The 24,635-nt window shown below is 34.3% G+C and overlaps 1 protein-coding gene across 10 annotated transcripts in view; it reads right to left on the reverse strand.

The window, feature by feature from the left end:
• The window catches only part of EYA4 (EYA transcriptional coactivator and phosphatase 4), a 298,829-nt gene that overhangs the window by 53,820 nt on the left and 220,374 nt on the right, over positions 1 to 24,635 (reverse strand). For 7 of the 10 annotated variants that reach the window (XM_067702043.1, XM_067702044.1, XM_067702045.1 and 4 more), the window contains exons 4-10: positions 16,982 to 17,106; positions 15,493 to 15,561; positions 8,614 to 8,706; positions 4,146 to 4,212; positions 2,778 to 2,920; positions 2,486 to 2,629; positions 690 to 769 (exon numbers count right to left, since the gene is read on the reverse strand). In XM_067702043.1, the coding sequence (XP_067558144.1) occupies positions 690 to 769; positions 2,486 to 2,629; positions 2,778 to 2,920; positions 4,146 to 4,212; positions 8,614 to 8,706; positions 15,493 to 15,561; positions 16,982 to 17,106 (721 nt within the window). The remainder of the gene's footprint in view (positions 1 to 689; positions 770 to 2,485; positions 2,630 to 2,777; positions 2,921 to 4,145; positions 4,213 to 8,613; positions 8,707 to 15,492; positions 15,562 to 16,981; positions 17,107 to 24,635) is intronic. The other 3 variants (XM_067702052.1, XM_067702050.1, XM_067702051.1) reach the window with 1 other exon arrangement.

Genomic DNA, 24,635 nt, shown 5'->3' on the forward strand with positions numbered 1-24,635 from the left:
ATCACAAATTCATGTCGTTCCATGCTAACTCACTCATTCAGGCACATCCACGCTTGTTCCACACATAATTCTAACACGATTCTAAAAACAATCGCAGGTTTCAAAACACACAAAAATATTAAGCAAACTTCACTATGAGGACTAAGGAATTCTAGGAGCAAGTGTAGTGGGTGACAAAAGCAAAAAATTACAGCTGTCAGGGCAGTAGGAATTTAACAGTTATCAAAAAAAAATCATAGAACTAAAAAATAAAAGCCAATAGTACTTTGAGAGGCATTTTGTTTAGGAACAAATGATTTGGTTTTGGACCAAGAGTGTTTTATTGTCTACATCATAATCTGATTATGGATTATAGTTCAACCTATGAATTTTCATAATAACTGTTTTATCAAGAAAAAATAAAATTATGTTTAGTATAGCTTAAAATAATAGGAAAATATGCAATAGATTCTGTAATTTCCTGTCAAATGACTAAAATAATCATGGCTTAAATGTTTAAAGGGCAAAACTTTAGCAATCAGGAAAACTGACACATCCAGAATTACACAAATCCAAAGAATTCCAGACAGCTCATTTTTACTACCTTGAAATGCCAACTTAATTTGAAATACATAAACCTTACTAACCTGATACTATTCTTCAAAAATCTGAAATATATATAAAAGCATAAACACAAAAAGCTACTATACCTGTTGTGAACCACTGAAATTCGTTGAGTTGGAAACTGAATTATTTGCATAAATAGTAGATGATGGTGCAAAGCTAGAACCTAGAGGTAAAGAACAAATTGCATTTAAAAAATATTTCTTGAAAAATATTAAAAATATTTCTCTTTGCAGAATTCAATGAAATATATATTAAATTTTGTTGTTGAGGCAGTGAGATTGAAAATTGAGAGATTTCTAAGGAAAATGTCCTTAGCTGTGTCTTGTGACAACAGGTAAAGTCTTTTGTTTAGAAGTCTATAGAGGTAAACAGGAGCTTGTGGGAACAGTCTTACCAAGGACTTGGCTAACCTTCAAGGGTCAATGTCTACACGTACAGAAGTACTCAAAGAATAAGATATTATCCATACTGAGACTACTTCCAGGAAACTACTGGGACTTTCCAGTGCTCATATCAACTGCATATACATACAAAAACTACTCAAGTTCAAACATTTGGCTGGGGCTAGCTTAGGAAATAAACACATGGAATCCATTTAGAGTTCATGCTTCCAGCTCCCCATCTTTCTGTTCCTCTATGTCCTTTCTTTAGAACAAAAAAAGCTGTGAGCTAGGGCTCAGACCCAAGGCAGAACTGTTTATACTGCAATCATCTAAGGTTTGACGACCTTCTAAAATTTTACGACAAGGTCTGAAAGTTATTTAATTATTTTTAAAATTAGAGCAAAAACAAGTGAACTATCAATTTACAGATTAAAAAAAATGTTCTCATGGAATGTACTTGTTAAGGAATAAAATAAAAGACTATTGAGGCAGCTGATTACTTGTTTTATCAATGTGTCTTGAATAGCAATAGTATTAGGTAATCGACACAAACTGACATGGCCTGGAATATCCGATATGAAAGTATTCTGAGGAATAAATGGATATGTCTCTATGGCATTTTCCACAGTGGCTTATTGTGGTTGAGGCATGTATGCACAGATGTATCTACCAATGTTATAAGGAAAAAAAAGACCTGTCATTTCAGTCAAAAAGGTCTAAGTAATTATTTCATTTTAGTCAGTCAACTAAAATGGCAATATTAGTTGGTTCAAATAATGTTAATATAGCCCCCAAACTACGACTAACCATATAGAAAAAATGACAGATAGGAAATAACCTTTTAATGTTTTTAGTATGTCACTAAAATATTTTCTGCAACTACTACACAATGTTTAAAAATAATTTTTAATTGGAGATAAAAACAAAAAGAAAAATTAAATAATGATCGTATATGGAGAAAAAATTTTTAAGGTGGAGGTACAAATTATCTAAATATTCCTCTTCAAGAAATATAGTATTAACAGGGGAGAGATTTTAGAAATGAACAAAAAAATCTTCAATTATTCAACAATAAATGGGACTTAGAGAAGTGCTAATTCAATTTTAAATTTAATCAAAAAAGCATTACGTATGTAAGGAATCCCGACAAGAAAATACTGGGTTTTGTCATGAATCTTTGAAATCACTTTAATAGATGCCAAACATGTGACTGGTGTGGCGACTGGCCTGGAGGTTGCTTTGCTTGGACTTAGTTTCCTGCCAATTTTATGCAACTTAAACTTAAATATTTAACTTTGATATGGGTCATGTTTCTTGATGTATACTGAACTCTTTTCATCATGTTTCTTCCTAGTTATTTGTCTTTTCTGATGACGTCGTGTGAGCAGTGGTAAGATTTAAAACTGTCCTCATGACTTTATATTCCTAGTCTGAAGCCAAGGAGTCTCATTCAAAGAATTCTTTCTCACATAACATGTTTCCTGTGTGGTACTTACCTGGCATCTGGTAAGAATAAGGTGTCTGGCCTGGCTGCGGGGTAGAAAACCCGGGGCTGTAACTGAGGCACCCACTCTGTAACGGTGACTGAGTCTGTGAGAGTCCGCCCTCTGTCTTGATGCCTGGTAACATCACGCCCAGATCTGTTTGGAAAACGCATGTGCAACCCATTTCATTAGTAAAGTGATCTTACCTCTGAGCTGTAACATATCAATATATTAGACTATACAACTACTAGCCAGCAGGATTACGTGCTTATAACCAAAGAAGAAGAGAGAAGATGTGAAATACCGTAAGTGGGCAGGCTATAGGGCTGTCCTGTCTGTGAGTACGCTGTGTAGACGGCTGGCTGCTGCATCCCCGAATACTGAGTCTGGCCTGCATAGGCAGACATTGTTTGAGCTGCTGGTGTAGAAAGAATGTGTGGATAGGGCCTAAATATCAGAAAAATAGCATTACTGTGGCAACAAAGACTGCATATTAATTCAGACAGCTTAGATTCAGTGAAACCTGACAATAGCCCGGAAGTAATCCTCTTCTTTATCCATAATATCATTTTAACAATATGGAAAAGGACAAGAGTCTGAATGTCAGGAGCCCAGGCTCTGCTACAAACCAGTCTAGTTACCTTGGACAAATAATTTAAACTTGCTAAGTCTACACCTCACCTGTGAAAAGAAAACTTTGGTTTAGATATCACACCTAAAGTCTCTTCCAGGTCTATATTGCTTACATTCGAAATAGTATTCCAACTGATATGTAGATGAGGAAAGTAAAGCCCAGGCCAGTTAATTAGTACACTCATGAGCATATTTCCTGTTACCATGCATGACCCAATGTTATGTAATGACTACAAAAGTCATTAAAGGCCCTACCAAAAATTCTCTACAGAGAACTAGAAATCTTAAAAAATAAATAAAATTTTAAAAAATTAAAAAGTAGGCAGCTTCCCGAAAAGAAATGGAATGCCATTCCCTTCATCATGCCACGTCTTACGGAATGTTCCCAAAATGGATATCCAATCTCTAGCCTATACTTAAGGATAACACTCTAGCTGCTGTGGAAAATAACTTTTAAATGTACATGATCAGGAATCCAAAATCTTGACACATCTGGCTGATGGCAACCAAAGTCAGATACACCCAATGTAGTTAAACTTGAAATTTCTACCACTGTGCTCAGAAAGTTGACTATATTAGTCATAAAAGCAATAGTGTATATTTTTCAAAAATGTTTATTAGAACTTGAAATCCAATAAAAATATTGTAATGATGGAACAAATTACGAAGTGTTGATGTTTGAATAAAATGTAATCGTTTTAGATTTTCTTTAAACTAGTCAGCATTTTTGAATTTTCATTAAAAAAATCTGTGTATTCCGGTTTGAGCTTGATGCTTTCCTCAAAGTATATAAATATCCAGAATTAAAGCAATTGTCTAGATATAAGTGAGGGTATTCCTAGACCTGTGAAGGGTATTTACCTAATGTCTAATCTATCCAATGAATCTATCCAAGTATCTGTCAATTCAACTGCCTATCTATAACATTTATATACATAAATATATCCTGATTTAAAGTTGTTATCTTGTATAAACATGATTAATCAAGATAATGCTGGAAAATCATTCTAACAAATCTGAAAGACTACTGACCACTTACTTGGAAGGATACAGCTGTGGGGAATATTGATGCGCTGATCTGGGGCTATAGCCACTACTTGTTATTACTGTAAGACACAAAAACCAGTGCAAAAAAAGGTTGCTTTATAAATATATTTCACTGGAGTGTGCAAAACTTATTTCAAGAAATGACTATGTTAGAGATATGTTTCAAAAAATTCATTCATTTTCTAAACAGAAAATTCATTCGTTTTCTAGACAGAAACAGATGCCTAAACATTTTCTTCTAACTAAACTGTTTCACGTATGTGCTAGGAGCATGACACGAACTTTTTTCACAAATCGTTCCCCTTCATCATTCCTCCATTTTCTTAAATCCGTAGCATGCTCTTACGTATTAATATGCTATGAACAGATATCCTTGACTATAGGTAATTAAGCTTTCATGATATAAAGGTACATTTTTTCATTTGCAGACTTTATGTTTTAAATTCCAAATATATTGCTCTTCCTGTGTATTTATTCTATTAGAAATATCATAAAAATTAAGAAAAATATGATGCTTCAGGCTTCATTTTCAAGTTGTAAAATGATATCGTTTTCTCTTTCCTTTCATTTGGTCAATCCAATGAGTCGTTAAAAATGCAGGGTCCAAATAATTCTAATAATAATTGGAATATACACAGAAAGCATGGGTGATAATGCAACATTAAAAAAAAAACCTAACTGCAAGAGGCAGCAGCAGTCATATTTATAAATATATTTTGAACTCTCAGAGATTGTACTCTTTTGAGGAGAACTTAAAGGTGAAAATCAGGTCCTATTAACATTTCAGCCAAACATGCAGTCCCAAACTGGAATGTATCCAAAAGTTTGGAAGTTTCTCTTTCCTTTAACCATCTGCCTTGACTAAGACAGATGTACTGCAAATATATGGACCCTAAAGTGTTAAGGCAGTCCCTTCAGAGCCAATCCATACTGGGCAAGCACACAGAGTGTCTTTATTAGGCCATCTGCTGTTCATTCACTTTTCAAAAAGATTAAAGTAGTATACAATGCAGTGCTGGAATTAGTTTAGTCTAATCAATCATAGTTATACTTCAAAGTACTATGTCTTTTCTAAGTTGTTCATAATAATTCTGGAGCTAAACTTTTAGAATTGTAAAAGTGACAAATAGGCTTAGGTTGCTAACTATTTTATGAAACATGATATATTTCTATATCCAAATGCTATTAAGTACCCTTGTGATCTATTGCTTCATAAACACATAGAATTTAATGTATTTAAAATGCTATTTAGACTGTAAGCTCTGAGTACGGAGAGTATATTATACTTTTCATAGCAATAATGCAGAGAGTATATTTTCAAGAATATTATGAATCAATTTTGACAATCACTGAATATGATTAGAGGTGTTACGTTCTAAATATTTTCAGCAACCAAGTTTAAGTGAATTTGCTATGTATATTTGAAAACACATGGACCACTGAACCATTAATTTTCTACTTATTTATTAAAAACATAAAGAAAGTTTAAAACTTTCAAATCAATTCAATGAGAACAGGCCTTTTCTCTCACACTATGGGCTACATAATAGCAACAGTGTACTGCACAGGAAATTCAGTCTGATTCATTGATTCACAATAATTATACTCTATTTAGCAGAAATATACTTAAGTAAGGCTCAATTCCACATTTTTTGTTTCATTTATAAAACTTCATTGTGGTACACTCAAGACTCAGACTATACTAATCAGTTATTCTCAAGACTGTGAAACACAAGGTTTTTCTAAAGAAATATCAAATAATAAAAAGAAACATGCAGCTTTTATTGAATTAGCCAAAGAACAAAATTATTTCAGAAAAAAAGCCTCACATATATGAACACAAATCTGAATATATAGGATGCTTCTTCCCTCTAATGAATGAATCTAGATACCATTAGAATAATGTACCCATAACAGTATAAAGGCTCAACCTTTAAAATTTCATATTAATGTCTATATGTTCATTTTCTAGGTAGAAAACAAAACCTTTGACTCAAAAAACTATGTTTACATAAAACTTAGAAAGTTTGTGCTTCTTAAGGAAGCTGTATATATTTTATTCTAACTAATAAATCTGCAGACAATTGAAAACAACAACAAAATTGGATTAAAGTGAGCTGAGATTATGCTGATCAAAGTAAAGACTGTTCCTACACAGAGCAGCCTAATCTTTCCAGTATGATTTCTGGAATCCCATGTACAAATTTAGGAGACCTTCCTTTTATTCCCCATTGTCATTTAATTAATCAAGAGATGTATGCAAAGCACTCAACTCATTATACTCCATCATTTCTGCATACAAAAGTGAGCAAAAGTGCTTGTCTTCAAAATGCCCTGAAAATTAATTAAAACACATTTTTAATGAATATTATCAGATTCTCATAGGGTGGTGTCAAGCAGTTTTAAGGTTTTACCGGTATTACTGTAACACCTTAGATTAGTGACTCTCAATGGGATGAGAGGTGGGAGATGAAGTTGGGGGATGGGTGGAAATTTTGCCTGCCAGGGAACATTTAAAATGCTAGAAGACATCTTTGGTTGTCACAACTGAGGAAAGCTACTGTTAACTTGGGATAGATGCCAGGGATGCTGCTAAACACCTTACAGTGCAGAGGACAGCTCTCCCACAATAAAAAAAATTAGCCAAGTTTTTAATAGTGGTGCTGTTGAGAATCCCTGACCTAAAGCACTCTGTCTAATTGAACTTGGTCCATGACGTTGGAAATGTTCTATATCTGAGTTGTCCATTATGGTGGCCACTAAAAAAACCCACATACAACTATTAAACACTTAAAATGTAATTAATGTGACTAGATAAAAAATTTTTGCTTTACCAAATAGTATTTAATTTAGACTTAAATAGCCACATATGGCCAGTGGCTACTTTTCTGGACAGCATAGCCCTAGATAATTCTTAAAAGAAAACTGGGAAACTATTTGTAAATATAATATGAGTAGATTCCAGACAGCTTGACGGTTCACACCTGTTTCTTTTTCCACCTTTATATTTTCCAGTGGGGTATTAAAGAAAAGATTGTTGGACTGACCAGGACATTATTCTAGAATCATTTTTACCAGTGACCACCTGTGAGGCCTTGACTGTACGGCCTTAACCACCTTTAACTTCTCTGTGCCTCCGTATTCTTGCCTATAAAACGGATCATCACAGATCTCTGAAATTCCTTCTGGAGCTAACATCCCATAATTTTTTCATTCATCTTTCATTGACTTGTAGTGTACTATTTAAGTATATCAGCAATCACTTAATTTCATTCCTATCCTTAAAAACTGTGTTCATATATGCATTTACTTTGCAGAAAGTTTACAACAGTTATGGTAAGTAATATAAATGCTAGGGTAAGTTGGTGCCTATTTTATCTGCTAAGAGGCAAGAGATTTGCTAGAAAGGATGTGAATTAGGACACATGCTTCTCTATACAAAGTGTATAAATTATTATATCTTTCTGTTTGGAGTACTAATATTTAAGTGAATACATGGCAGCTGCTTCCAATCAGTGTGAACCAATGAAACGGGATCATCTGTATCTATAAAAATCAAATATATGCTATAATGACATTATAGTCAAGGATTTACCTCAGCTCTTTTTACATGAGAAGCATACCCACACAAAATCCTTGTATATGAGAACATGAATAAGTATAAAATATATTAGAGTAGAATAACAGAACCAAGATTTAATTATCACAAATACTTTTCTAGGTTTAATGTTCATCTTTCTGCTATACAAATTCCTCCTCAGGTTAAAAAAAAAACGTCCTTTCACCAGATAATCAACCAAACGAAATATAGTAACGAAAAAAAATCTTTAAGTCAACTTATTGCCTGTCCTTTTGCCCACCTGGGAGTTATCAGGTATTTATATTTAAAGAGGATTGATGTTTAAAGACACGCTATTGTTCTCTTTGAAGCATTTAAGCGAAAGTCGTGCTCTCAGAGGCTGGGTTCTAATGCGACCAGCATGTGCTCTCCTGCAGCCCATTAACCTTTAATACCTGTCACTCAGCTGCTTACACAGGAAGGTTTTTTTTTTTAAACCCAGAGAGGAAACAAGGTTATTTAGAAAGAATCAAATGGATAGTTTTACATCTCGAATGTTGGAGAGAAGGCAGTTTTTATGTCATTTAAATGGGTAAGTTGAAGGAACAAAGTTAACAATTACAACCTAATAATTAAATTAAGCACTGTATAAAATAATTATGAAAGAAGTCAGTTCTGCTTATTTCTAATAAGAAAGTCAGGGGATTGCTTTGCTGTCAACTGCAGATTCAGCAAAACTATTCTAAACATCATTTCTAAAAAAAGCATAATTTTATGACAATGAGTTTTCCAAAAAGTGAATTTATTGCTGAATTTATAAAAATCCAATTCTCGCTTATTCACCAGGAGGATGAGGTGGACCCCAATGCGTACAGAACAACACACGAGCTTAAGGCTTTACCTGACCCAGTAAAAGTGTCAAGCGCTCCATCTCCAGTCGTGGTTGTGGTTTCACTGCTGTTCAAAGGCTCTGTTTTGACTGCAAGGAGAGACACTACGTAGAAGAATAAGTACATGTGAGTTTTATTTCTAACTTTATATCAAAGATGCAGACTGTACGACTAGTGGCTTTTCTAGCTACCATGGCATGCAAGAGAAAACTTGGGAAGTCGATGAGGAGAGTTTTGTTAATTTAGCTTCTAAATGGACATGCATTTATAGAGGATTTAATCTAAAAATCTTCTGCCTAAGCTGGTTTTCTCGAATCTGGCTTATAAAGGCAGTCAACCTTACACAGTGAAACAGCAGTACGTGTATTTGCATTTTTAAATCACCTAAGCACACTCTGGTATTATAGTCAAAAGGCAGAAGAAAGGAATCGTCAGTCAGTCTTTAGCACATGTAATCCGAATCGTAACAAAGAGATTTACTGCTGATATTTTATTCTTCCCAAGATGACATTAAAAAAAAAAAAGATTGCTTAAGAATACAACAAGGCATATGCAAATACAGAAACCAGGGGTGTATTCATATGGTGGTTGAAAAATGAAGCACTCAGTAAATTTCTGCTCTACAAAAGCCAAAAGAGCCATAAGGTGTTGGGCTTTTTATTCTAATGGTATAACAATTTTTAATACATTATAGACATAAGCATAGAATACGAGATGGTTTCTACAACACTAATTGTATCTTTTGAAAACTCTTTCATATATTATTTCTCCTCTGAGGTGGTATATTTTGGCAAAATCCTCACTTGGCAATGATGTAGCCACTGAGGTATACTTCACTGTCATTATTAGATGCAACGAGTTTGGCAGGGGCAAGCCTCTACCCATTTTGTCACACCATATTTTCCCTTTGTGGCCAGAGCTCCATGTATCACAGCAGCAAGGGAATAAACTAAATTATTTTCTGCTTAACACCTCTTATGTTTCCTGGTCATAAATGGAATGACACAGTTCAAAACCTCAGAAGCAAGCAGAAAACTATGAAGAAGAAAGCTGAAGACTCGCCCACCACGGACAAATATGGCCAAAAGAATAGTGGGCTCAGAGCGCACCCACCAAGCAAGCAAGTCAGCGACGTTACTCTGTTAGAAAAGCAATTAATGATGGAGAAACATGCAGTAATGATTATGTTCCCTTTCCACATGAAGAGAATTGGCTGGACCCTCCCTCAGTGAGCTCTGGGGTTAATTTAGCATCCGGGATTTAACTATGTCATGAAGATTTGCTGGAAGATTCAGAGTCGAACTGTAAAGGTTGGAAAGAATCCAAACTCTAAACCACACTGCCTCACAGGCAGCACTAACTAACCAAGAATTCCTTTCATCTGTATAGAGATGATCCAGAGTAGGGTTTAGAAAGGTGTAAAAGCTACTCTCTATGATGCAATGTCCCCATCTGACTTCTGACATATGACAAAAAGGAATCGTCCAAAGCCTCCAGCAAAACTAAGATAAGAGACTTCCAAATTCTAATCATGGCGAAATTCCTATGTAAACATGTCTAAATCTATAACAATATTTTTAAAATAGATGTATTAATACTAATGGTTAAATATATTTCACTTGTGAAGTGGGGAGAGGGGAAGCAGAATATCTAAAAAACTAACCAAGCTAGACATGAGGTTTAGTTTTGTTACTTTGGATCCCAACTTTGAGGTTTGATTTCAAAAACTTAGTATTGGTGTTGATTATAATCTCCTCAATTTGAAAGTTTCAGGTGGTCAAAAGGAGAAGGAAGAAAAGCCAGAGAGTTTGAAAGGAGAACGAAGAAAAGCCAGAGAGAGAGTTTGTGGTTGCGTTCATTATCCTGGAATCATCTCTCATTAAAATTTTAAAGGTCTGCTTTTAGTCAAAGACAAAGGAGGCTCATTTAGCTGAGAAGAGGCATCACTAGAAAGTATATAAAGAGAAGCATACACATCAAGATGTGTTCAGTGGACTAAAACACATGGATTTAAAAGTAATAGTTAAATGGATGCTAACATTTGGGGGAAAACATTACACATTAATCCAAACTTATTTTTCATATGTGGGTAAGAGTTGAATAATAGGGAAAAGGGGGAAAATTAATCATGCTGCCACAGAAAATAATTTATGTTCACAGGAAGGCAGCATCAGCAAACATCTCTTGAGTAAGATGCAAAGTTATTTTGATTTGATTTTTATAGAGAAAGAAAGTAATATTAAGTAATAATAAGTCTTTTTCAGGAACAGAAAACTTGAAGTGAAATGGGCATGTTTTATATGATTAGCTGATTTATTAAAAAGATGTTAAAATACAAAGAAGTGTCTTAATATTTAGAAAACAGCTAATGACTATAAAGTAAACATTATGATAATTATAAAGTTTGAAAAATGGAAGTCGTTTTCACTACAGGTCTGAATATATTTGAAATGTATTCCATTTTCTTTTGTCTTGCTTTTGTTTCCACACATTTAATATGTGCAAGACACTATTGGAAAGATGTTCATCAATGAAACAAACCTAGTTTTATGCGTCTGTTTTCTAAAACTTATAAAAATACTCATTCCAAAAGTTTATGAGTGTACATTCACTGTCATGTTCAAATGTATTTTTTTTTTACTGTATTCTATTTTTCTTAAGTTAACACAGAAGTTAAACAGGGCTTTTAATTTATTTTAAGGACTGTGACCAATATCATTACAGTTCATGCTATCAAATGGAAAGAATAACCTTCTATAGAAGAAAAGCATCATCTTTATGAGCAAAATTCAAACTCACAACATAAACATTTTGATTTCAAAAGCTGCAATCATTTTTTAATTCTTAGGTTAGAGAGTTTTGTGGTTTTATTCTTCTACATGCTCGAAATAAGTGATTCAAGGTTCATTTCCCAAAAGGTGGGATGGAAAATCTACATACATACAGCACTTTGTACAGAACCATTACTTCAAGAAATAATTATACTGCCAGGCCCCCTCCACACTAGTTATCCACTTGCAACTTAGATGTTTTTCATAAAGCCAAATAGTAAAAAAAAAGTCAAAGTCATTTTATTATATTGACATGATTGGGTTTTATTTTTAACCTTCAAAAATAATTGATCTCTGTGGACTAAATCAAGATTGCATGAGATTACTGTCAGCTATGGCTACTAAATCACTGATTTTCTCTCTTTACATCCCAACCTTCTTGCATACCCTCATACAAGTATTTTCAAAGCAAATTTAATCTTGTGCCCTCAGATTATCTTTAGAACTCAAGTACAACATTAATATATATTAATTATTTTTAGAGGAAGTCTATGTTATTATCATAACTTAATAATGCTCATGTTCATTTTTTGCAATATTAGGCTTAATTAACCCTTGAAAGAGAGGTAACCCAAGTACTTTACATTTTACATTTCATCTTCAGAGATCTGTGTTTAAACTGGTGTCCACTTAAAAGACTATATATGTAATTCCAAATATACTCCTTCCTGAACCACAAAATCTCACATAGCCACCTCTGACAACTTAGGTTCTACAAAGAATTTCAGGAGGAGTTAGATCAGGAAGGATACAATTTACAACACTGCAGGGGAGGAAAGAGGTATTGCCTACTAGTTTTATGATTTATGTTTTTCTAAATTAATTTTTTCACTCAAAAACCTATGAGCACCAAATGTCTTTCATTTCTAAATATCCATGAAGTATTTAGTTTTGTAAAATAATTTGATGATGCTTCCAATTTACGGCTTTCATTCCAGAAGGAAAATCTAAAAGGAGTAGAGCCACAGTAGTAGCTGGTTCTACTGCACAGACACATAATACTCAGAAACAAATTCATCCCATGTGAATCAATCATCTATATATTAAAAACTCTGGGAGATTCTTTTCTATGCTCTACAGATTTCAAATATAGAAAACACCATAAACCCAATCAGAATGTCTGATCTTGGTTCCCCCAAATCAGAATGTCTGATCTTGGTTCCCCCAAATCTTCTCTTTGAAGTATTTTCTTAATCTCCATGTAGAATCAAATATTCCCTCCCTCTGCTGTGCACCCACCTTGAACACATTATTCACTCATTATTTTCTTTTCTGTTTCCCTCTGCTAGACTTTTGGTCCCTTGATGGCTAGTATCATGTTCTATAGGTCATTGGGTTCCCATTTCCTAGCACAGAACCTGGCATATAATAGGAACCTGATACATTTTAAGTTAGAAAGTGAAAATTCACATTTAGACCCTATCCTAAGCACTTCCAATAAATCTAAGTATTTTGTATATAAAGTAGAGTTAATCATGTATCTTGACACCATTAGGGAAATTAGAATCTCACTTATATATGGAAGTAACTTTTCACATGATTGGCATGCATTTACATGCATGTATATACATATACATGAAGTAGCATACATGAATCTATATCTGGGTTGGCAAACTACATCTCAAGTGCCAAGTCTACCCCACGGTCTGTTTTTGTATAGCCCATGAGCTAAGAATGACTCTTACATTTTTAAATAGTTGAAAAATATCAAAGAAGAATAAAATTTTGTGACATAAAAATTTTACGAAATTCGAATTTCAGTGTTTATTGATCAAGTTTTATTTGAATATGGTCAAGCTCATTTGTTTAACTATTGTCTATGGCTCCATTTGTGCAATGAAAGCACAGCTCAATAGTTACAACAGAGACCATATGGCCTGCAAAGCTGAAAATATTTACTATCTGACCTTTTACAAAAAAAGTTTGTTGACCACTGATCTGTATGCTAAGATATGATTATATTTATTATATTTTTATTGACAGTTCTTCATTTTAACAATTTCACAAGTGACAAAAATTTGAAAGGAAAATCTAGGTTCTAATATAAATCTGCAGATGTAATTACAGAATTAGGATTACGGTGATGAACCCCTTTAAAAATTACTTTTAAGGAGTAATGTAATATATTTAAACAGCACCAAGGTAGTAGGGTAGGATATTAAGGTGATACTATTGACTCATTTGTATCAGTAAAAACTATCAAAATTATCTTTTTGAAAATCTAAGTTAATGGAAAGATCTTGAAAAGCCACTAAATTAGCTTTTGCTTTTGTCTTTTGTTTTATTATAATAATAATAAACTGTGGCCAGTTTACATGTTCTAAATGCAGAAAAGTTTATTATCTGACCAAACACTGGAGGGTCTTTTAACACACTGACTGCATGTTTCCATTTTCCTTAAAAAGCTGTTGCCTAATTATTATTGAATTATTAATTAAGGAAAATATATTGGTTTATATTGCCCCAAATTTACATACATTATATGATTTAAAACAAAAGCTTTGCCAGTAAAGTATTATTATCCTTCTTTTGTAGAAAAGAATTAAAGCTCAGAGAGGTTAAGTAACTTGTCCAAGAAGACACAGCTAGTAAATGTAGTGCCAGGTTTCAGATCCATGGTCTTCCTGACACAGAAGTCCTTTTTTCTCCCACACGGTCACACAACTCTTAAACATTTATACTAAGAACAAGGAAAACTTGATGTTTTACACTTAAAAAAATTTTTCTGTTGGATATTAGATGTAAATTACTAAATATTGATTGTATATATTCACTATTGTAAAGTTGCCTATGTTACATTAATATGTCAGAATAGAACAAGAGCCAGTGAGCTAAGAATGTTTTTTACATCTTAAATGTTTAAAAAAAAAATCAAAATTAGAATATTTTGTGACATGTGATAATTATATGAAATTTAAATTTCAGGGTCCATAAATCAAGTTTTATTAGAACCTGACGACTCTCATTCATTTATGTATTGCCTATGGCTGCATCTGAGCTACAGCGACAGAGCTGCATAGATGAGACAGAGAGAGACAGCATAGCCTACAAAGCCTAAAACATTTCCTGTCTGGTTTTTTGCAAAAAAAGACCCTTGAGTGAGAAGTAAGAGCAACTAAATTCTGGCAACATATTTTTTAAGTATGAAAAGTATATTTTAAGTGTGGCGTTAAAAAAAAAGAAACTAAAACGATAAAAATTTAAATAACGGGCATAATGGAGTACTTTTCATCCACTGGTCATATATTCTAATTTAATCTACATACAGCAAGGTCCAGGCAAACTGTGCCTATTCTAACTGCTTGCTTGTAATGCACATTTCTAACAGGTCGTGAGCTCTTCTTTTTAATGCTAGAATTGGGTGGTTCTACAGAAGTTTTATGTGGTTTTGTTTTAATTTTTAAATTTTGATAGCATATTAACTTTTGGTTTGGGAAAAAGTTTATTTATATTATATATATATATAAATATAGGAATGTAGTTAATACATATAGTTCAAAACATTTTAAGAGATTTAATATTAATTTATAATTTTAAATGTATAGCTTTCATCACTGGTAATTTTTTAAATGATGGATTTTTAAATGTTAATATTACTTTAGGTATTTTAATTGGAATATTTATTAAAGTCTGTAAAATAGGAAATATCATTTTGCCATGTTATGAATTTAATTTAATTTATGAAAGCCTGTAGGCTTTGGAGATTGAGTTTGTACAGAGGCGCAATCTGCTTCAACTGCTCATTGACGTGACAGTTGTGTTGAATTATCACTTAATAAACTGATAGAAAAATAGCAGATGCACCCGTTTGTGCAAAATTATGAAAACACTAAGAAAAGAATACTACTGACCAAAGATTAGAATACTAGTTGATAAGAAAAACATAGCCAACTGTTATCAATAAACAACTAAAAGGTGTGTTCATGTCTCCTTTTTTTTTTTTTTATAACAAGTACTGAACACAGAAAAGAGAGTGCAAACAGAAATAGCAACAGAAAGCAAACCAGAAGGGCAAATCCACACACCCAAACACATGCAGTGTACCATCATCTCTCATACTTGTTGCGGAGGAGGGGGTGTTGCAACTCAGCAACCAGTCTGCAGTGTTTAAAACAGTCATGTTGTCCCCTGAGAACAGGAACAGCATAAGGGTTCATTGTCTGAATGCCTGCTCAGTGTACAAGAATAGTCTTCAGTGCTTGTACTGGTTTCTGACCCTTTTGTCAAAATTATAACTGCATGGTATGACTTTTACATTTTAGTTTATCAGGTATGTTTTAGTTCAGTTAAATATACATACATGGTGATTAGTGACCTTCAAAGTCTGATTTCAGAGTGCATGTTTTTTTTTTTTTTTAAATCTTATTATTTGCACCCAAGTTAAGGTTTAAATATAAATGTTCTTACTCCACAAGTTATCACTAAACAATCTTATAAATTTGCAATCCTATAATTAATTAGCCAAAATTATAGATGCATGTTTAGAGACAAACACTATAAACAAGGAAAATGTTAATTTACAAAGGGTTTTATGTAAAACATTATTAAATACAGGCAAGTTGCAATCCACACAACTTTATAAAGAAAATTTTAGATTTCACAGTTACTCTAAAATAAGTGGAAAGAGGTGTATCGATTTAATAAATATTTACTGAAAATTTAAAAGAAAATATGATGTGGCAAATGCTGATATCTAATAATATGAATAGCTTACAAATTAAAGCAATTTTCAAGTAATTTTTCACTCGACAAAAACAACTAAATCTACAAAACTTCAAAATAATTGTGAGTAATTGAAAATGCAGCTTATATATGTGTATATATGTATATATATATGTATAGGCATTCTACGTATACATATTCTGATGCAAAAATCAGATCGTATTTTCTGACAGGTTGAATGCATTTTATAAAAACAATAGGGTGAAATATTTGAAATAGTTATTATTGTTGCCATATGTTGTGGCATAATTATGAGTTAATCATATGAAAAGGTATCTAGAAAAAATTCAATTCCTATTTTAAATACATGTTAGGTATTTCTCTCTTTGAAAAGAAAATGCAGCAGATATGGACATTTTTCCATTCCCAAAACCATTTTTAAGAAAAACCATTTTTAAGAAAAATTTTGGAGTAGGCTTTCTCTTAAAATTCAAAATAAAACCAAAAACTAATAGAATTTCTTTTCCATTTTCTATTTTTGTTGTTGTTGAGTAAGATCAGAGAGTAAATCCTTGGGCCACATTTTTTACATTTTGAAAAATATGTACAAGGGCAAATACAAAAAGGAAGCCTTGCTAAAGGCCTTCAAAATGTTGCTCGGGGCTATCTATTCTTTCTGAATGCTTCCAGCTATAGAGGAGGAGCAAAAATTTCAAGAAAATCAACAGAACAATAAATAATCCATTAACTATATATTACTTGAGTATGATGCTGTGATGTTATTGCTTATGAGATATAATATTTATTTACTAGCAGATTCCTAACATGTAAAGCCACAACGAAGTTTGAAATGTGATTCTGGGTGTCTTCAGGGTTGTACACTTACCTCCTGTCCCATTTGTGGTGACCGATGTGCTGCTGAGATTAGCTTTCTCCAGTTTGGAGCTACCAGGAGTATCGCCACCTCCAACAAGAGGATGAGGACTCGCTAGGTCCTGCATTTCCATAGACCTGTTGGAGCAGGAAGCAACAGAGAAAAAGTTGAAATTTCAGCAATGCTTTCTTAATAAACTCTGTATATCACTCTACTGAGCATGCAGGTGATCTCACAATAATAGGAATTGAAACCCACAGCTAAGACTTTTTGGTTAATCAGGTGAACGTGACGGTCCATTAAAAGTTAATAAATAAGTAAAGCTTCCATGATAGCTAAGCTTCCTCATTTGTTTGTTATTTGTAATAACCATACAAAAACTCAGATCTACAGGAAGGAATGAAGAGTGACAGAAAGGTAAATTTGTAGGTAAATACAAAAGATTATCTTATTTTTCTCTTAATTCATGAAAGACAGTGAACTGTGTAATTTATGATATAGGATAAAAGTATATGTGACAACAACAGCACAAAGAATAGTTGCCAGGGGTGGGATTGGGGTGGGGATGAATAGGCAGAGCACAGAGAATTTTTAGGACAGTGAAAATACTCTGTATGATATTGTAATGAAAGATGTATGTCATTATACATCATGCAAACTCACAGAATGTAGAGCACCAAGAATTAACACTGAGGTAAACTATGTACTTTCAGTGTAGGTTCATCCTTGGTAACAAATGCAGCATTGCGGTGAGTGATGCTGATAATAGGGGAGGTTACGCGTGTGCAGGGCAGGGGGTAGATGGAAAATCTCTGTACCTACTGTTCAACTTTGCTGTAAGTGTTAAACTACCCTGAAAAATAAAATCTTAGGAAAAACCAAATCAAAATTGGTCCTATGCAAATAAAGCAGTGGTTAGTGAGAAATTTACATCTTTAAACGGTTACATAAGAAAAGAAGGGTTTAGAATCTGTGATCTAAGTTTCTACCTTAAGAAACCAGTGACAGAAAGGCAACTGAATCCAAAGTAAGTAAAAGACAGGAAACAATAAAAAGCAGAAATCACTGAAATAGAAAATCTACGAACAACAGAGACAATTTACAAATCCAGAAGATGATCATTAGAGATACTGAAGATATTAAAAAGGATGATAAGAGAATATTATGAACAATATTATGCCAAATAATTCAATAATTTAGATAAAATCAGACTTTCTTGAAAGACACAAACTATAAAAACTTATAACAATTTTTAAAAACTGTCCTATACCAATTAAAGAAATTGAATTCATAATTAAACATTTAAAAAAACTCCATGGCCATATGGTCACATTAGTGAATGCTAGCAAACATTTAAGGAAAAATAACAGCCATCTTTCATAAATTCTTTTAGAAAAAAATAGGAGGTAACACTTTTCACTCCACTGTAAGAGACCAGAATTACCCTGATCCAAAGTCTGCCAAAGGCAATTCCAAGAAAAAAAAAATTATGGATTTATATTTCTCATGAACATAGATGAAACAATATTTCAAAAACTATTATCAAATAAAATCCAGCAATGAAAAGGGTAATATATGATGACCAGGTGTGTTTTATTCCAAGAATTCAAGTTGAGTTAACACTTAAAAATCAATAAATGTAATTCAATATATTAACAGAATATACTTTCAATGGGTGTAAAATGCATTTGACAATATTCATTATCCATTCATGATACAACTCTCAGAAAACTAGGAAAAGAAGCATTTGCCTCCCATATGATAAAGACCATTCTTGAAAAATCTACATCTTATGTCATGATGAAATATTGAATGATTTCTCATTAAAGAAAGATCAGAACTAAGGCAAGAGTATCTCTTTTTCCCACTTCAATATGACATTTTATTGGCACTCTTAGTCAGTGGGAGAAAACAAAAATGAATAAGTAAAAGGGGTAAAGCTTAGAAAGAAAAATTGTTAATTCAATAAAATAGTTAACTAATAAGGACCTGCTGTATAAAAAAAACCCTGTTAATTCACAGGTAACATAATTGTTTATGTAAAATATTCTGAGAAATCCATTAAGAAAAACCCTATGAGAACTAATGGGTGAATTTACCAAAGTTACAGGTACAAGGGCCTTGCCAATAATAAATAAAAACATGAATCAAAAATATCTGAAACATCAGTCAATGCCTTTCTAGTTCAAACATGAACTACCAAAACAGTGGCTGTTCAGGAGGTTGGAAGTTGGGTTATTCACAGTCCCGCTCCAGCTCAACTCAACTCCAAAAGGAATCTGAATGCTCAGACCCTTGTTTTCACAGCCAGCCAGAACAAACGACTTAGACACTTTGGGAAATAAAACAAAACAAATACCATGCTTCAGTCTCTACTGAGTTTCTGTACACAATCTTCAGAAAACTATAAATACATGATTTTCAGAATACTATAAATTATTTTTTACATAATGTTCAGAATGACATCTTGAGTCATAATAAGAAGCAGGAATATAGGACCCATAGTAGAGAGAAAACACAGTAAATAGAAGCAGACCTGTAGATGACTCAGGATTTGAAATTAGCAGACAAGGATTTAAAAAACTATGGTGTATATGTGAAATAATTTATAGGAAAAGATATGTACACAAGGTATAAACATATAAATATGCCACGTATATAGATATATACATATATGGCATATATACATATGTGCCATATATATTTTATATGTATGTGTAATTATGAATATAACGTGTATGTATTACATCTAAATATCGCATATAGAAAAAAATGAAAACTGCAAAATAGAGCCAAATGAAAGTTCTAGAATGAATATTATAATATATTAAATAAAAAAATAGTCTTTGGATGGACTTCAAGGCACTGCAAAAAAAAAAAAAAAATTCAGTAAATCTGAAACTGGGCCAGTAGAAGTTATTCAAACTGAAGCAAACAGACAAAATATTGGGGAAAATATTGAATAAAGTAAAAGTAACCTGTGGAATATTATTAGAAAGCAAGAAAGGGAAAGAGACAGAATAATTTCAGAATAAATAATGGCCAAATTTGATAATAAACAGCAACCCATAAAGCCCTGAAACATAATAAATGAGAAAAAGAAAAAGAAAACCAAACCTTACACATTACAGCACATTACATTCATACATACATTCGTACATACATTCATACATACAGCACATTACAGTCAAATTCTTAAAATAAGATAAAGAGAGATCTTTATAGCAATCGGATAAAAAAGACACAGAGAAGAGGAGAATAGTAGGAACCCCCAAAAGTATTATCGGTAGCACACTCCTGATAACAGGCTTAATTACGGTAAACAACGAATGCTCATGATTTTATCTTCTCCTACCGAACCCACCCAACAGAAATATTTTTAGTTTAATTGAACTAATAAATGAAGAATTGCTTATTACATGCAAAGTACTGTCACAGGTGTTAGGCTTGCTAAATGGAGAAACCATGGTCCTACCCTCAAAGAAATTTATGATCTAAATGAGAAAGCAGATCCTGTGCATAGAAAACTACAGTACATTAAGTATCCAGACAGAGCCTGGGGCCACATCCTGGAGAAGGTCATTGAGAGCTGCGTTCCCTCCCTCTGACCAGAGGCGTGCGGGGCTTGGGAGACATATGAATAGGTTTTTCCAGCTTTACCACGTGTCCACTACTGGGTTATGCCTGAAGGAGTTGTATAGAATTCGATAAGTGGTTGGGATAAATGCTGCGTAGAAGGTAAGAGGCTCCGTAAGAGTTAGGAGGTGGATGGGGCCCTCAGAGGGGAGCATTCAGGAGCAGAGGCCAAAGCAAGACAGAAACCTTTGGCCAGAGAGGTTTCATCACACTAAGTTCATTTTAGGGTGCCAGGGGAATGTGCTGTCAAACTTGAGGAGTTTATCCCTCTTTTTTTGTTTTTCTGGGTTTTTTTGACCGTGCCATGCGGCATGTGGGATCTTAGTTTCCCGACCAGGGATCAAACCAGCGCCCCCTGCAGTGAAAGCGCAGAGTCTTAACCACTGGACCGCCAGGGAGTTTATTCTTGACCCATAGGCAATGAGGAGGCATCGAGGGTTGTTGATCTGGGGAGTCATGAAAAAAATCAGTTGGAGGATTGACGTTAGCAGTGGTTGTTGGCGCGCAGGGTGCCTGCGCCACAGGATTACTAAACCCAAGGTGGGTCGATGGGAGATTATAGAGGCGCGTTTTCCAAGGAGTGGGGCAGGGAGTGTTGTTACTATTAATACTGTGAACTTAAAGAGTCTAGAAAATTTTCTCAGAAATTGTTAGCTGGGTTTTGATGAATTCAAAGAAGGGGTTCTAGGGGAAGCATCTAGTTGGTAGTATTACTGAAACACAGCCAATCTGAGCCACATGCAACGTGAAGAAGGAAAATCAGTCAGGAATGAAAGGATGGAGCCCACACTACAGAGAGGAGCAGGAATATGTCACTCCTGGAAAACAAAAGAAAGATAGCCTTTGTATCTTACATTCCAGTTTCCAGGAAGCCAAAATGCAATTATCTGGCTCTGTACAGTAAGTCTCCTTTGCTTGAATTTATTTTAATGGGTTGATATTTCTTACAATTAATAGAGCCTTTAGAGAATAGGCATGCATTATTGCTATAAACCATACATTATTGCTATAAACTATAAACTATACAGTAAGGATATTCCTGTACTTCCTTTTGTATGTTAAACTTCAGATTCTTTTTAAGTCTAGTTCATACAATATGTAACATATAAAATATAAAGTTTACCTTAGAGTTCAACAGCAGAAAATGTTTAACAGCTACCAGTTTTTACTGAGTACATATTGTAAGACACAGCCTACGCTTGGTACTTCAAATATATCCTCTCTGTTAATCTTTACATTAACACACTGATGTGCATATTATTTTCCATATTTTATAGATAAAGAAATTGAGACTCAGAGAGGATATACAGCATGCCCAAGACCTCATAGGTTGAAAGTAGCAGCACCAAGACTTGAACTCAAGTCTATTTGATGCCGGAGCCCAGGTTCTTTCTGTCACATTATATGTTTCCCATTTTTAAAAGTGGCTTTAGTTTTTTCACACTGTGAAACCACAATTAGGAATGCATATTCTTGCAATAAAACATTTTGAATGGTTTTCAAAAACTACTCAACTCAATATAAGCTTCTACTCTGACAAATCTACATTACCATATTTAAAGGAGACCCCTTTCTAAATAGCACAGAGAATTATATTCAATATCCTGTGATAAACCTCACTGGAAAAGAATTTTTAAAAGAATGTATATATATGTATAAAGGTGCCCCTTTTTATCTTCCAAGATGTCATTTTCAACCCATGACATAAGGCCATGTGAATACTAGCATCTTTCTGGACAAAATAAAAAACAAACTTATCCATAAACACAAAAACTCTTTAAAAAAAAAAGAAAAGAAGACTTGCAGGTCACATGCAGCTGTTTTCTTGCTTCTTGTCTGCATTCTTCTGCAGCACAGGTGGAATTTATTTCTAGCAGACTTAAATATCCTCTTCAAACCCAAGGAAGAGCATGCTTTATACTTGTGCATTTAGTCTCCTGTAACTCAGAAACCATGATTCCTTCTGCACAGAGCCTGGTAATGAGTCATAGACTATTTACAGGCTGAGATTCCACCAATTCTTCATGACCCAAGAAATGCAAAAACATCCTAGACTTTCAAAGGCATTCACTCCCATGCCAGCTTTTCTCTTTGCATAAAGTGGACAGTGTGTATGCAGGGCTCTGTGTCCCAAGCTCTCAGAGTCTGCCTAACTAGCCAATTTTCATTTGGACCGTCAGAATGCATTTAAGGGCAAGAGTTCAGGTATTTGCTTTACTCATAACTTCCTTTTTTATGTAATATAAGCCTTTTCATCCTCCTTAGCTGAAAAATTGGAATAACAAAATCAGCTTTTACTTAAATAATGAGAGTATAGGTTGCATTAGGGTAGGGATTATTTTCTATTCATTGCTTTTTTCCTCTACACTTAGAATTGTGTGGGGTACTTAGTGAGTGCTAAGGATGAATAATAAGATAGGAATAGGAAAAATGCTGATGAAGTGATTTGAATAACTCGGAGTCAAGAGTACTCTGGTTCAACAAACACTGCTTGAGCATCCAGGAAGTTCAGGGACATTTCTAGGAATCCAGAAAGTATCTTCTGAGAGCTTGGAGGCTAGTAGGAGAGCAAAGGGATGGGTGGAGGGAGACGGGGATTAGCACTGTGATGTCAATGTGTATGGAAGGTTTCATATCTGCATGTGCAATGTTAGAACTCCCAAATGAGTGAGGTGTGTGTGTGTGTGTGTGTGTGTGTGTGTGTGCACCCATGAGCGTGCAAGAGGGTGGGGAGGAAGATGCCCTGCATGGATACAGAAAACCACTGTGCAAGAAAAAATATAATAAAGCCATTTGGTCAACTTAGATTGGATGAAAGTCATAGGCATGTCACTACTGGGTGCCAATTCCCACTCTCTGGAAAAAGCACATCCGTCCACCTTAAACCAACACATTTCAGATTAGGAGCCAAGAAACCCTTGTCCCAGCTGCAGTCCTGAGCCAGTTTCTCCCCTGGCTCAGTTAGGCTGGGAGATGTGGATGCTCTCTGCTGCACGGTGTCTATGTCACTGATCAGGTGGCCAGAGAGTCCCAGAAGGAGGCCCTCACTAGCCCATTTCAGCAGACATCATCAGAACTGGGCTCTGCTGCAGAGAAAAGGAAATGTTGGAGGAAGAAAACCCCTATCAACAAGGATCAGGGAAGTGGGCCATGAATAATGGGAGCTATTCTTGCAATTTGTCAGTGACCTCATGCCTGTCCCTGAGGCCAGCCTGAATGCTTGCAGTGCAAGTGACCCGTCTGCCAGAGTGACCTCAGGCCCTGGAGTAACAGCAAATAAAGCCATGGACACACTGTTCTCTGGACACTTTTACAGTCCTTCCTTTCCAGGGCTTCCTTACAGATCTAGACGAGTCCTACAGCTCTGGCCCTTTCTTCACTACGACTCTTAACAGATTATTTAGATAAAACATGGTCTCCCCACCCAAAAAATGTGAGTAAATTTTTAAAAAGTGTATCTCTAAAGCACTTCTCTAAATTTAGGTTTTCAAAGCCCCCCCCCTTTACTTTGAAAACAAAGGAAAAAAAGCCCAATGAATTCTCCAACCGTTATTTGAATAGTACAGGACTCAAGTTTCTGTTAGATCAGTTACAAACCATGGTTAATGAAGCAGGAAATTATTTCCCTCCAGTAAGCAGAAGAATAAAGCCATACGGCCACAATAAAAACATCTAATACCATTAATTATACCAAGAAATATATAGACTCTTTTTCTAAGGAAAAAACTCTACCAGTAAGGATCAAACATTTTACTGGATGATTGAATGAGGGTTTTTCAATGCTAGAATGTTGAATTGAAAAGAGCAAAGCATTAGCATAATGTACACAATAAAGATAGCTCCCTATGAAAATGAGGGAATTTCGGAGTCTTGAGGGACATTCAATGTCCTCGAATGCAAAAATACCATTTTATGCGCAAGGCTGGGAGTACTATGTTAAGGGCCTGTACTATAGGCTGAAACCTGGGTTTTAAACTCCATCTCTATCACTTACCAGTCAATGGACTTTAGGCTCAAAAATGGAGTTAAT

The sequence above is a fragment of the Pseudorca crassidens genome, chromosome 13 (genome assembly GCF_039906515.1).
Source record: "Pseudorca crassidens isolate mPseCra1 chromosome 13, mPseCra1.hap1, whole genome shotgun sequence".
In the NCBI taxonomy this organism is placed as follows: Eukaryota; Metazoa; Chordata; class Mammalia; order Artiodactyla; family Delphinidae; genus Pseudorca; species Pseudorca crassidens.